At 68.6% G+C, this 13,744-nt stretch overlaps 3 protein-coding genes across 3 annotated transcripts; 2 read left to right on the forward strand and 1 right to left on the reverse strand.

Annotated features, from left to right (window-relative positions):
- The first annotated feature begins 97 nt into the window (after positions 1-97).
- On the forward strand, positions 98-5,287 carry CHLRE_14g633400v5 (uncharacterized protein). The gene is made up of 2 exons (XM_043070460.1): positions 98-416; positions 669-5,287. The coding sequence occupies exons 1-2, from the start codon at positions 192-194 to the stop codon at positions 4,833-4,835; spliced, it is 4,392 nt and encodes a 1,463-aa protein (XP_042917133.1). The 5' UTR covers positions 98-191; the 3' UTR covers positions 4,836-5,287.
- Positions 5,288-5,347: 60 nt separating this feature from the next.
- On the forward strand, positions 5,348-6,261 carry CHLRE_14g633425v5 (uncharacterized protein; the record flags this gene model as incomplete). The annotated part of the gene is made up of 1 exon (XM_043070461.1): positions 5,348-6,261. A coding segment is annotated over exon 1 (864 nt), but the record flags the coding sequence as incomplete, so codon positions are not given.
- Positions 6,262-10,231: 3,970 nt separating this feature from the next.
- On the reverse strand, positions 10,232-13,397 carry CHLRE_14g633450v5 (uncharacterized protein). The gene is made up of 5 exons (XM_043070462.1): positions 13,074-13,397; positions 12,853-12,964; positions 12,696-12,755; positions 12,470-12,547; positions 10,232-12,260 (listed from the first exon to the last, which is right to left on the reverse strand). Exons 1-5 carry the CDS (start codon positions 13,130-13,132, stop codon positions 11,292-11,294), a joined length of 1,278 nt encoding a protein of 425 aa, XP_042917135.1. The 5' UTR covers positions 13,133-13,397; the 3' UTR covers positions 10,232-11,291.
- Between the last annotated feature and the right edge of the window lie 347 nt (positions 13,398-13,744).

The following is a 13,744-nucleotide window of genomic DNA, read 5'->3' on the forward strand; positions in this document are numbered from 1 at the left end:
ACGCATGATGCAGAGCGAAACGCTGTGTCACATGTATACTATATAATGAAGCAAGCAATAACCCAAGGGAAAACGAAAAGCCCGTCGCCAATCGCTGCTCGCGATTGGCCGATTCCTCTGCAAGCCATTGTTTACACTCTCTCGCCGTTTACAAGCGTTATTTTCTCGCTTTTAAACTTATTTCAAACAAGATGGGCGTCCGCCTCTTTGTGGGCGGGCTGCCTAATGACATTTCAGCCGCCGACCTTTCGTCGCGGTTTAGTCCATTTGGGAAAGTCAATAGTGTTGAGCTCATCCCACCGAAAGACAATGGCTTAACCGTCGCACAGAAGCCCGCTCCGGGCCGGGGGGGCCAACAATCGCTGCCTCCACCTGCGACCTGCCGGGGTTTCGCATACGTGGAGTTTGAGCCCAAGGCAAGCGGCGTTTCCGTTCCGTGTTAGGTTTAAGGAGGGGACACGGAGGGGTGGGGTGGATCGAATGGGTTTGCGAGAGGGCCTTGGAGGGGAGGGGAAGGGTTGACAACAGCCCCGTCGCTCCCTCTCCTTCTGGCCCACCCGCCTCTGCTCCACCTGCTCGCGCCGCACCCCGCACCGCCTTGCGGCCCCCTCACTTCTCACACACACTTACAATCTCATCATTGCACACACACGCACTTACGCCCACAGGACGAGGCGGCAGTGCGCAAGTGCCTGAGCGTGTATAACAACAGCAAATGGCGCGGCCACGTGTTACGTGTGGAGCTGGCCAAGCCAGGCCCCCTGGCGCGGCTGGTGGTGGACTGGCGGCAGCAGCAGGGGGAGGTGCTGGAGGTGCCGCAGGAGCAGGAGCAGCAGCCGGAGGGAGGGGGAGAGGCAGAGGGCCAGGAGGAGCGCAAGCAGCAGCAGCAGCGTGTGGCGGTGGAGGAGGTGGAGGTGCCGGAGGAGGTGGCGGCGGCGCGCGCCGCCGCCGCCGCCACCGTGTCGCCGGCGGCGCTGCAGAATGCGCTGGCGGCCGCCGCAGCCACCGCGGCCCGTCGCGCCAAGGCGGCCGAGAAGCAGCGGCAGAGGCCGGCCTTCTTCGGGCCGCCGGCGGCGCCGCCGCCTGCGCCCGCCGACCTGTCTGTGCCGCTGACGCTGCCCAACCCGCTGTGCCGCTACAAGCCGCTGACGGTGCCGCTGGAGCCGCCGGAGCGGCCGCCGCGGCGGTCCTTCCCGCCGGCGGCGCCGCTGCCGCCCAGCCGTTTGCCGTGGGTGGCGGGGCAGGTGGAGGACTGGGGCGGCCCCTGCCGCCGCCCGGGGGACTGGCAGGAGGACGAGGAGGAAGACGAGGAGGACGAGGAGGAGGGGGCACCGCTGTCGTCATCTGGGGGTGTTGTTGGTGCTGATGAGGATGAAGATCTGGACCTAAACATCAACATGAGCGGCAACGAGCCGCTGAAGAAGATGAAGGACAAGAAGCAACCGCCCGCCAAGACCGGCCAGGCGCCAGGCCGCCAGCCGCAGCCGCAACAGCAGCAGCCGCCCAGCGCGCTCTACCACATCAACGCCATCCGGGAGCAGCCCATGCGCCCCTACAAGCCGCACCTGCTGCAGTCCGGGGCCGACGAGGCGGGAGCGGGTGGCGGCGGCGGCGGCGGCGTGGCGGTGGCGCCGCCGGCGTGGCTGCTGGAGGAGGACGACGACTCGGAGGGGCCGGCGGATGAGCACATGGGGGCGGCTGTAGCAGCTGTAGCTGGGTCAGGCAGCGGCGGCGGCGGCGGCAGGGCGGTGGGCGCGGCGACGGCGGCGGCGGCCATGGCACGGACTGCGGCTAGGAAGGCGGCGGCAGCCGCAGCGGCGGCGGCGGAGGAGAACGAGGAGGTGGAGGAAGGGGACGGGGACGGGGTGGAGGAGGAGGAGGACGGGGAGGTGGAGAAGGCGGAGGGCGATGGTGAGGAGGAGGAGGAGCCGGAGCCTGTGCCGGCCGTCAAGCCCGCGGCTGCTGGCAAGAAGGGGGCGCACAAGGTGCCAGCCGCCGCTACAGCCGCCGCTACTGCCGCTACAGCCGCTACAGCCGCCCCAGCCGCTGCGGGCTCTGCCAAGCGCGAGGTCAAGGGCGAGGTGCTGTCCATGTTCAAGGTGCTCAAGTCCATCGACAGCCACAGCCGCAAGCTGGCGGCGGAGGAGCAGTCGCAGCGCATCATCGAGGCCAAGATGGCGGCGGCAGGCGGAGGAGGCGGAGGCGGAGGAGGCGGGCAGCAGCAGCGCGGCGGGCGGCAGCAGCAGCAACAGCGGGGCGGCGGGCGGGAGGCGGTGGGGCCGACGTCGGCGGGGGCGCTGCACTCGAATGAGCAGAAGACGCTGGCGGCGGCGGCGGCGGCGCCCAAGGAGGACGTGGGGGTGGTGGACTTCACGGATGATGACGAGGAGGCGGAGGAGGTGCAGGCGGGGCGGGGCTACGCGGCGGCGGCGGGTGGAGGCGCGCAGGCGGCGGCGGGCCGGGCAGCGGCGGCGGCGGCGGCGGCGGAGCTGTCCCGGTTTGATGACGACGACGAGGAGGAGCCGGTTGCCAAGAAGCCCGCGACCAAGGCGCAGCTGAAGGCGCAGCAGCTGCAGAAGCAGAAGCAGCCCCAGGTGCCGCAGAAGGAGGCCCTGCTCGTGCCCTCCGGACCACGGCCAGCCCCGCCACCCGCCGTCACTGCTAAGCCCGCGCCCGCGGCTGCGAAGCCCGCGGCCACTCCTAAGCCCGCGGCTGTGGTGGCTAAGGCCGCCACCGCCAAGCCCGCAGCTGCAGCCGCAAAGCCCACACCGGCACCGACACCAGCACCGGCACCGGCACCGGCACCAGCCGTGGCGCTAGGCGGCAAGCGGCCCGCCTCCGCCTCCGCCGCCGCCGCCGCCGCCGCCGCGCCGACTGTGGACTTCATGGATGAGGGCGACAAGGAGGAGTTGGTGGTGGCGGCAGCTGCAGCGGCGACCGGTGCGGCGGGGACGGCCGGCAAGCTGCGGGCAGGTCCAGCGAAGGCGGGGGCGGTGGCTGGCGGCGGCGGCAAGGCCGCGGCGGGGCTGGACCGCTTTGCGGGTTCGTCTGACGACGATGACGACGAGCAGGCGGTGGGTGGTGGTGGTGGTGTTGGTCAGGCGGCTGCGGCTGATGAGGGTGATGAGGGTGATGATGAGGAGCCGCCGCCGCCACAGAGGCAGCTGTGGCCCCAGCAGGCGACGCCGGCACGAGCTGCCGCCGCCACGGCCACGCCCGTCCACAGGGCCGCCGCTGCAGCGCCCACGCCGCGCCAGGCTACGCCAGCCGCAGCAGCAGCAGCCGCAGCGCCTGCAGCTGCCACGGCAGGTGGGGGTGCGGAGGCGGGGGCGGGTGCGGAGGGGGGTGGCCGGCCAGCCAAACGGGCCAAGGCCACGCCCGCGCCAGCGACCACGCCCGCCGCGCGTGCCGCAACCGCGACTGCGGGCAGGGCCGCCACCACCACCTTCGGCAAGCCCGCCGCGGCGGCGGCGGCCAACACCAACAACACCAGCAACCGCGCCACGCCGGCGGCGGCGCGTGCGTCTGAGGGCCCGCAGGCGAAGAAGCGCGAGCGCGACGCCCCGGGCGCATTAGTGGTGGGTGGCGGCGCCGCCTCTGCCACAGACATCTTCATCCCCTCAGCGCCCCGCGGCGGCGCCAGGACCCCGCTCACCGGCGGCCGTGGCGGCCGCGGCGGTGCCGGGGGTGCGGCGGCGGCGGCGGCTGCGCCTGGTGTGGCGGCGGCGCTGCTGGACCGGTTCGGCGGCGGCGGCAGTGACGACGACGGCGAGGAGGTGTTTGTGGATGTGGACTCGGACGGAGAGGGGCGGAGGCGGGGGCAGCCGAGGCAAGGGGCAGCAACGGCAGGGAGCGCCGGGAAGAGGCCCCGCGCGCCGGCGGAGCAGCAGGCCGGCGAGGCGCAGCAGGCGCAGGAGGCGGCGGAGGCGCAGGCGGCGGAGGCACCGGTGGCCGCAGCTCCCGCGGTGGCAGCCGCGGCTGCTGCACCGGCCCCGGGTGTTGTGGACTTCATGGAGGAGGAGCAGGAGGAGGCAGTGCCCGCCTGGAAGCGGCAGAAGCAGTGGACGCCGGGGGGTGGGGGAGGTGGGGGAGGTGGGGGCCGGGGAGGTAGGGGAGCAGGTGGTCGTGACGGTGGAGGAAGAGGGGGGCGAGGAGACTGGGGCGGCCGTGGCGGCCGCGGGGACGGCGGCGGCTTTGGCGGCTTTGCCGGGGGTCGCGGCGGGGCCTCGCCCGGCGGCCGCGGCGGCTTCGGCGGCCGCGGAGCCGGCAGGGGCAGGGCGTCGCCTGGAGGGCGGGGCGACGGCGGGAGGGGCCGGGGGCGAGGCGACGGCGACGGCGGCCGCGGGCGCGGTCGTGGGGACGGTGGGCGCGGTGGCCGTGGCTATGGCCGTGGCGGTGGCGATGCGGCCGCGCCGGCCCACACACAGCCCGCCAGCGCCGCACCGCCTCCCGCCAAGGCCGATCCCCAGCAGCAGCAGCAGCAGCAGCAGCGGCCGCCACCGGCCTCTGCGCCGGCGTCAGTCGTCAAGTCGGTGGCGGCGGCGACGGCGGCGCCGGCCCCAGGAGGAGCGGCGGGCCCTAAGCCCACGCCGCCGCGGCCGCTGGGCGGGGGGCCGCTGGGCGGCGGGCTGGCGGCGGCGGCGGCGTTCGTGCGGCCTGCGGGCAGTGCGGCGGAGCTGAGTGCGGCGTGGCAGGCGCAGCACGCGGCGGGGCTGACGGCGGCGGGGGCGCGGGACAGCGCGCGCACGGCGCAGAGGGCCATGCAGGGGCGGCCGGGCAGCGGAGGAGGCGGAGGTGGAGGCGGAGGCCGGGGGCGGGGGCGTGGCTGGCGGTAGGAGCGTGCTGGCAGCGTGTGTGTAGTGCCGGTAGTGTGAGGTTGGCAGTGTGTGGGTCTGTGGGGGTTTGGGTGAGGTCTATATTACCCGCCTCACACCCGGGTGTGTGCATGACAGTGATGGGTGTGCGGGTGATGGCGGCTTCAAGCGGCGGCGGCTGCCCACAGGCATAGCGCAGGCCAATCGGCCCAGAGGGGTGCGATGGGACAGCGTAAGGGGGCAGGGTTCCGAAGTCTCGGAGTGTGCAGCGTGTAAGGGTGGCGCAGGCGTGTCCAGAGAGGGAGCGCCAGCGCCCGGCGGCACTAAGGGGGCGGGGTGGAGCCCGGGCCGGGACCCGCGGACCCCGATGCATCGGTCTGAATCCAGGGTATCAGAAGCTCGCCCTGGGGTCAGGCGTTCACCTAAAGGTATTGCCAAGGTCAATTCGCTAAGACGTGTAAATAACCATCAGGAGCTGTACCGACCGCTTCGCTGGCCTCTCGAGTTTCTGCAGGACGCAGCCATTGTTCTCCGTCGCAGTCAGCAGCACTCTTACGATCCCTCAGCCACAACAAGCATAGCGATGGTGGCTACTGCCGCCGTGTATGCGGCGGCCTCGTCACCAACTGCGCTGCCCGGCGGTGGCTGCACCCGCCGCGGCCGACTGCCCCTGCCGGGCCCCTGGCACTTGCCGGCCCCGCTGATGCCCCCGCCCCTGGGCCGGATGCCGCCACCACCACCACCACCGCCACCACCACCACCACCGCCACCACCACCACTGAAGCAGCGGCGCCACGACGTGATGGGCGGCGGCGGCGGGGCTTGGGGCTGCTGTCGCCGGCCGGCGGTGGGGTCGGCGGGGGCGGCCTGCTGCAGCAGCAGTGGTCGTGCTACTGCCGCCAGCGGCGCCCTCGCCTCCGCGCGCGCCCCCGTGTCGCCAGCAGTGCCGCAGCGCCTGCAGCAGCAGGCTCCCCACCACCACCAGCACCAGCACCACCAGCACCTGCACCTGCACCTCCCCCACCCCCACCTCCGGCGCGACGTGTCGGCCCGCTTCCAGGTGTCGCCGCGGGAGGACGACCTGGCGGGCCTCACCGCGCGACTGCGGCGGGAGCAGCTGCGGCTCAGGCGGCAGCACCTGTTGCAGGAGGGGCAGGCAGAGCAGCTTGAGGAGCAGGAGCAGGAGGGGCAGGAGGAGGAGCAGGGGCCAGAGACGGGGCAGGCCCGCTCCGCAGCCGCGTCCCCAGGAGCAGCCGTCGGCGACAGCAGCAGCAGTAGCAGCAGCAGCACTGGCGGCCAGGCGCGGCCCCTGCATCTGCCCAACCTGCCCGCCCGCTACCTCCACCGTCTCAACAGCAGCACTGGCAGTAGCAGCGGCAGTAGCAGCGGCAGCGGCAGCGGCAGTGGCCGGGCGGTGGTGGTGCTGCCGGGTTCGGCGAGCCCCCCTCCCGGCTGGGCGGGTGGCGGCGGTGTGCGGCGGCTGTGGTGGGCCTACCTCGATTGGCTGTGCTGCCGGTGAGCCGGTGAGGGGGGGGGCGGGGAGGCGGGAGGGAGGCGGGAGGGAGGCGTGTCGCGGGAGGGGGGCGGAAGGGGAGGGGAGGTGTGGGGCGAGGAGAGTGTGTGGGGTATTTCGGGCGTGAGGGTTGGGGTGGGCCAGGGGTTGGAGCGCTGTCGTGCGTTCGTGGATGCATGGATGTGCAGACGGGCTCGAGAGGGAAACAGGCAAGCCATGCCAAACCCACACGCTCGCCTCCCTGCCCCCCCCCACCTCCACCCCGCAGCTGGCTGTGCCTGTCCGTGTACGGCATGTCGCTCAGCGCCCTGGCCGCCAGGTGGTCCCGAGCCGGCAGTAGCAGCAGCAGCGGCAGTGGTGGCAGTAGCAGTGGTGGCGCAGGGGTGTTGGTGGTGGCCAACCACCAGTCACAGCTGGACCCGGTGGGTTGGGAGGGGGCGTGGGTGTGGTATGTGCGTGTTTGCGCGCGTGTGTGTGTGCGTGTATGTGTGTGTGCGCGTGTGTCTGTGTGTGTGTGTGTGTGTGTGTGTGTGTGTGTCATCCGTGCTCTCCTCTCCTCGTCCCTGTATTGCGGGTCGCAGCCGCCCCAGCATCAGTATCAGCAGCCCGGCACACGCACGCGGCCGGCAGACCTACCCGCACGCACGCCTCCCACTAGCCCCCCACTAGCCCCCCCCCCACACACACACCGCCACACACCCACCTGCGCACCTGTCGCCTGCCCTCCTCTCCCCTCCCCCTTGCCCCTTTCCCTCCTGCCCTCTCCCTGCCCCTCCCCTCCCCCCCCCCCAGGCGGTGATGGCTGTAGCGCTGCGCTGTCTGGGTGTGGATGAGGTGCTGGTCCTGGGCGAGCGGGTGGGTGAGGGGGTGAGGGGCGGGGGGGGGGGGATGCGCACCACACTCGTACTGCCTTGCGGTGGGTTCTCTTCATTCCTGCCCTCTCCAACCCACACCACACCCATTCACGCCTACACACGCAGCTACATACGCCACACGTACCGTAAACACACACACACACACACTTTCCCACAGGACGTGGCCACCACCCTGACCGCCGCCCTGCTGGGCAACATGTTGCCGCTGCTGCCCCTGCCCCGACCCCACAACCACCACAACCACCACCACAACCAGCCCGCTACTGCCGGCGGTAGTAGCGGCAGTAGCAGCAGCACTGGCAGTAGCAGTGGCAGCGACTGGGTGCGCAGTGACGTGGATGAGGCGGCCCTGGCACGAGACATACGTGCGGCGCTGCAGGGTAGGGGGCTTGTGTGTGTGCGTGTGTATGTGTGTGTGTGTGTGTGTGTGTGTGTGTGTGTGTCAGTGTGAGTGTGAGTGTGTGTGTGTGTGAGTGTGTGTGTGTGTGAGTGTGAGTGTGTGTGTGAGTGCGTGTGTGTGTGTGTGTGAGTGTGAGTATGTGTGTGTGTGTGTGTGTGTGTGTGTTTCGCATGGGGCAGCATGAGGCGGCTGACCGTGTTGTGCAGTATTGTCACTGGATGTGGAGTGCACTTAATGTGTGGGTGGGGAGTGCAGTCGGGCTCCAGTCTGTGCCCCTGTGCGTGTGCCCCTGTGTGTGTGTGTGTGTGTGTGTGTGTGTGTGTGTGTGTGTGTGTGTGTGTGTGTGTGTGTGTGTGTGTGTGTGTGTGTGTGTGTGTGTGTGTGGCCGTCCCACTGACCCCGGAGACACCAACCCCGCCCATTCCGTGCCTGCCTCCACACCCCTCACAGCGCGCACCTACCAAGGCGCCGCCCCCGCCGCCGCGCCCTCCGCCGTCGCCTCCCCCTCCTCCGCCGGCTCCTCCCAACCATCACCATCACCATCGCCATCACAATCACCATCGCCGCCTCCGCCTCCACCGCCGCCGCTGCCTCCTCGCAGCCCCGCCGCCCGGCGTGCGGTGGTGGTGTTTCCGGAGCGGGGTGTGGGCGGGCGCGAGGGCAGCCTGCGCCCCTGGCGGCTGAGTGTGGCGGCGCTGGCGGCGGCGCTGGGCTGTCCCGTGGTGCCGGCATTCATCAGCGGTGAGCGCAGTGGGGTGGGGGCGTAGGGGAATGATGGGAGAGGAGGGGTCCTCTCTTCAGTTGTGCATGTGTGTGTATGTATGGTGTGTGTGTGTGTGTGTGTGTGTGTGTGTGTAGATAGCCCCTCCTCGCTCTCTTGCATTGGGTTAGTTCGGTTTGGTTTGGACTGGTATTTAACCCCCCCCCCCCACACACACACACACACCGCGCTCAGGCACGCAGCGCTGCCTGCCCAGCCCCTGGAGCATCCCGCGGCGGCGGCGGGTGGCGGTGGAGGTGGGGCTGCCGCTGCCGCCGGGCAAGGTACGTGTGCGCACACGTATGTGTGTGCGGGCAGTACATGGTGACTGGTGCGGCGGGTGGTGCCGGGGGGGGGAGGGGGGCAAGCGGTATCTGCTATGAGGTGTGCCTGTGGGAGGCCTTCGGTGTGTCTGTGTTGATGTGTCTGTGTGGACTGTTGGAGGCCCGCCGGCTCGGCCTGGCCTGCTGGCCTGGCCTGCTCACCAGACGCGTTAACACCTAGTAGGCAGGGGTTACGGGCCTGATGCACTACACAGCCGCCACCCCTCATCCTCCCCGCCCGCCCCCGCCGCATTCACACACACACACACACACACTTCTACACTCTTCCACACACACACATTTTACACGCGCACAGGCCACCAACGCGGCGCTGCTGGAGGCGCTGGCGCTGCTGCGGGCCACGGTGCGGGCGCGGCGGGCGGGCGGCTGGAGGGCGAGGCCGCGCAACCGGCGGCCGGCGCCGCAGTCGGGGCGGCTGGGGGCGGCGGAGAACGCGGCCTGGCTGGCGGCGGGCTGGCTGAGTGTGGCGGCGGCGGCGGCGCTGATGGCGGCGCTGTGGGTGGTGGACGGGGTAAAGGTGGCGGTGATGGCGGTGGCGCGGGCGCTGGTGATGATGCTGCGGGGGGCCGCCGCCTAGGGCATGCATGCTGGGGCAGCAGCTAGCAGCAACAGCGGCGATAGATGTCAGGAGGGCAGACAGGAGCAGCACAGTAGCCGCCACCGCAGCCCGTAATGCGGAGAGCTTATGTGGGGGATTGCGTTCGTGCGTGCAGCGTGCATCACGTGTGGACAAAAGGTGTGTAGCGGGTCTTCGGAATTTCACAAGGGGTCAATTAAAGACGATGTCAGGAGCGGTAGCAGCCGTGATAATACAGAGTGGTAAATTGGCGAATCGCGTTGGTGGACAAAAGGTGCGTGTGTAGCGGTTCTTACACGGGGTCACTCAGTCCGCAAACCTACATTTGGCGGTGTGGGCTTGGGGGCCCGTAAAAGTTTGTGACTCAGCGGGTTGGCAGTGGGGAGGTGCACATGTTAGTTAAGGTATGGCGTGATGCAGCGGCGCGGCAGGGCTGGGCGGGGAGGGAGGGAGACGGAGGCGATGGTGGTCGGGGGCTGGGAGGCCGCGGGCTTGGCGGCCCCGTGCTGGGCTGGGCGGAGGAGCGGTAGGCCGAGGGCTGGGAGGACAGTGCGTGAGACGGCGGTTTCGGGCTGGGACATGGCGGCGAGGGAGGGACCCGGGCTGGGAGGAGGTGAGTGCGGGCGCGGGCAGGGAGGTTGGGACTTGGGGGTTGGGACTGGGCGGCTTGGGGCTTGGCGGCCGTGCGTGATAGATGGAGGGAGTCGGGAGCGCGGGTGCTGCTGGGCTGGAGGTGGCTGTGGCGTTGCGACGTTGGTGGGTTTGAGCTCCTGCAGCAGACAGACAGCAGTGCAGTGGACGGCAGTCCTGTGGCTGGGCCGTGCATATCTGTAAAGCGACACGACCCCAGTAGAACTAGCTGTGTGACGGAGCGGCGGTTGGCAGCTGATCCCCCTCGTGGTTGAGTTGCGGTCGCGTGGTTGGTTGCGCCCCGCAGCCCGGCCCGCCTTGGGGTTGAGTCTGAGGCAGCAGTCGGATGATCACTGCAATGCTTTCGCAAAGCCACGCACGGTAGGTCGTGTGAAGGAGACCAACACCGCAACACAGGGCCAGGGCCGGTGTTCCGGGTCTAGGGAGCCACCACCCGACACTGGAACCCAAGCTCCCCTGAACACACACATGTAAAGCACAACAACGGCACTCTAGGCCCCAACACAATCAGCTCCTGCTCAGCTCAGCACCCAGCCACACCACCAGCTGCCGCCCAGCGCCGGCCATACCGTATACGAATTCACGGCGGACCTTTGCTTCATCCTGCGCGGAGGTGGAGACAATGAAACACCCCTCCGAGGGCTTGACTGGACCACAGACGCCAAATCTCAAGACACACAACTGGAACGCAGTTCATACAACCCGCCCGCCCCTAATTCGGTATAGGGGACATAGATAGGACACCGAGGGGTTTGATCCCCCCCGCTCCGACCGGTGGGCAGGACCGGTGGGCAGGACCGGCATAAGGTTGTCGGGGTGACTTCCCGCCTCTCTCGTACCGTAGAGAGATGATTAGCGATGGCGTTGCCCCGTCAATATATTGGATTCTTATTATTATTACAACGCGCCCGCAGCTCGCCAGTTCGCAACCGTCCGGTTTGAGACATCCTGAGTTTACACCGTGGCAACCAACGCCGGTGGTTGCCGGCAACCTTAAAAGTACTGCCCAGTACACCAGTAGAGCAGTGCCTTGCAGCAATGCATGATTCCCACACCGGGTAGATGGGAAAGGCCACATCCACACCACGTCCACCCTCTGCAAAGGTTTCAATATTTCATTTATGTATTGCGCCATGATACCGCCGTACACCCCCATCACCTTCATACTTCAACCAATCTCTGTCACGTTTGATGAGTACAGCGCAGCGATGCAATTCTGACCCCCCCATATCCACACGCATGTCCTTTGCACTGATGGTCCCATGCTGGGTGATTGCTGGCCCTGGACTACCGGTGTGCACCTGCTAGCCACTGCTCCTCACTCGCCCACCCGCCGAACTCCCCACTGGGGAGCCAGCTAGAAGGTGTCAGGGAACTCGCACTCGAAGTCCTCGGGGTACTCGTAATCCTGGGGGCACTCCACGAACCCATGTGCCCACCAGCAGCAGCTGCGCCCCTGCGGCCCCACCGGCTCCACCTGGCCGCTGCGGCTGTAGCGCACCAGCTCCAGCACCTCCAGGTGCCGCAGCAGCTCCTGCTTGTCCCGCCCCGCCCAGCTGAACTTGTCCGGGTTGCACATGAAGTTGTCCAGGTAGCTGCGGTCAAGGCGCGGCAGGTCCTTCAGCAGCTGCCCCGCATACTTGCCCCCGAACGACACCACCGCCACCGCCGCGGCCTGCGCCTCCCCTGGGCTGGCCGGCGCCACCCGCCACACCGGCTGGTAGCCGCTGGGGAACTCGGCGGCGGCGGCGGCCGTGGCGGTGCGCTGGATGAGGCCCAGGTCCAGCATGTGCTGCCTCAGCTGAGGCTGGTCGTCAAACATGCCCGCCTGCTCGCACAGCGTGCGCACGTCCCGCACGCACATGTCCGCCAGCGGCTTGCCGGCGTGCCGGCCAAAGGTCATCTGGACCTGTGGCTCCTCGCTGCGAGCACGCTTGCGCGGGGCGTCTGGCACAGCCGCCGCCGGCCTGCTGCCACCTGCCATTGCGGCTGCTGCTGTCTGCTTGGGCGGGGAGTCGGGCACCTGCTGCTGCGGGTGTTTGGTGCTGCCCGCCACATGATGAGCTGCTGCTGCTGCTGCCGCGCCTGCCAGGTGGTGATGGTGGGCGGCAGCAGGCGGCGGCGGCCTCCGCAGCCGGTGGCACAGCTGCAGGCAGTGCTGCATGGCTGCGTGCAGGCGCTCCAGCCCCTCCGCCTCCTCCTCGCGGCCGGCCTCCCGCAGCAGCTCCCAGCAGTCCTCGCTGTACCGCCCGTCCCGCAGGCCGACTCGCAGCAGCTCCGCCACCGTGCGGCCCTTCGCGTCTGGGGTGTTTGGGTCGAAGCCGGCCTGGGGCGTGCGGGCGGGGGGGGGGGCAGGGTACGGCACAGCAGCGGTCGGAGCGGGTGGACACAGCAGGGGAGGTGAGGACAGCAACGGCCATGCGGAAAATGGCTCGCTCGGACGCTCGCAACAGGGCAGCCATAATGGTACTCTGTATCGTACATGCCGCCATACGCGCACAACAGCCGTAAGTGCACGTGCACGCGCGCACCTACCTGCAGCAGGGCGGGCAGCGCCGCACTGAGGTAATCCGCCCTGCAGGCGTCCCGGCAGCGGCGGCCCGCCACCAGCACCTGCAGGAGGAGTGCATGCCAATGCGTTATTACTACGGGCGTTGGGTTTGATCTGGTTTGGTTTGGTTTGGTTTGGTTTGGTTTGGTTTGGGTTGGGACGTTCTACTTCATGGGCACGGCCACACGGGGTTTTGCCCAATTGGCTTACCTGGCCATTGTGGACCTCCTGCTTGTCGGGGAAATAGCTTCCTTTCAGGCAGCGCTTCACCTGCGCAAAGCGTGTCGCTTCAGCTCTGGCGTGCACGCACGCACGTCCTCACCTGACAACCGGCAGAGACCCAGAACGCCGCTCGCTGAGTTCTTACCACGATATGAACCGCAGTGTCGCCATAAGGGGTCGTCGTCTCCTTATCCAGGCCCGGCAGCGTGAAGAGGTCGTCTAGGGCGGCATGCCGCTTTGAAGGGTCGCCAGCCAGCCTGAAAGCAAACATGCGGTCAAGGTTACATAACTCAGTCAACGACACAGACACGAAGGAGCTTTCGGGGCCAGAAGTAGCGCGAAAGCTGGCGGGCGAATTGCGGTTACCTTGGAACCGGAGGGAACCGGCTTGATAGCCGGAACAGCAGATAGGCCCTGCCCCTCATGCATGTGCTCGCTCCTAAGCCCGCTTTAAGCAGCAGGGCCTCGACCCGGCCGCTGAACCGGCATCGCTCGCCAAAAGCCGGCTCGACGGCCACCAGGACTTTCTCCACAGGATCGCCTGCCTTCAACGCGGCCTTGACGTGCCGCACAAGGCTCCTGTGATACCCCTTTTCCAGGGGGCGGTTGCCGTCAGTGTCGGCATGCTGTGCGCGACATGGCTGTGCAGCGAGCTCCTTGAGGCTCGCAAGCGTGCCAGACTCCGTGGTCGACATTGTACTTTATGACCTGCAATGTCCAGCTAAGCGTGGTTTACATGCGCCTGTAAACTTACAGCGGGGACCCATGGGGGACCCCGGCCAATCTGTGTCCGCCGGTTCTTACGATCAGCTCCCCCCCCCCCCCCCGATATTTGCGAGCTGCACAGCCCTGCGAAGTTCAAGCTTGCCTACGGAGCAAAGTTCGGTCGCCAGCGACGGCGCGACAGTGGTGGATGCCCGCGTGCCCTGCCCAGGCCTCGCGTCCAGGGGGGAGCCTGGGGGAGCGGGCGGGTGGGCCCCTGCTCTCTTCCCCTCCCACCATTAAGCTCGGTGACGCGACTTCCCCTCAATCACATC

This window comes from Chlamydomonas reinhardtii, chromosome 14 (genome assembly GCF_000002595.2).
Source record: "Chlamydomonas reinhardtii strain CC-503 cw92 mt+ chromosome 14, whole genome shotgun sequence".
NCBI classification, from domain to species: Eukaryota; Viridiplantae; Chlorophyta; class Chlorophyceae; order Chlamydomonadales; family Chlamydomonadaceae; genus Chlamydomonas; species Chlamydomonas reinhardtii.

Excerpts from the sequence above, each read along its gene's own strand:
- CHLRE_14g633400v5 (XM_043070460.1), top strand. The coding sequence starts at position 192 with ATGGGCGTCCGCCTCTTTGTGGGCGGGCTGCCTAATGACATTTCAGCC. Across the intron at positions 417-668 it reads ACGTGGAGTTTGAGCCCAAG|GACGAGGCGGCAGTGCGCAA; the intron begins GCAAGCGGCGTT and ends TTACGCCCACAG.
- CHLRE_14g633450v5 (XM_043070462.1), bottom strand. The coding sequence starts at position 13,132 with ATGAGGGGCAGGGCCTATCTGCTGTTCCGGCTATCAAGCCGGTTCCCT. Across the intron at positions 12,756-12,852 it reads ACACTGCGGTTCATATCGTG|GTGAAGCGCTGCCTGAAAGG; the intron begins GTAAGAACTCAG and ends CGCTTTGCGCAG. Across the intron at positions 12,261-12,469 it reads CGCTGCCCGCCCTGCTGCAG|GCCGGCTTCGACCCAAACAC; the intron begins GTAGGTGCGCGC and ends CGCACGCCCCAG.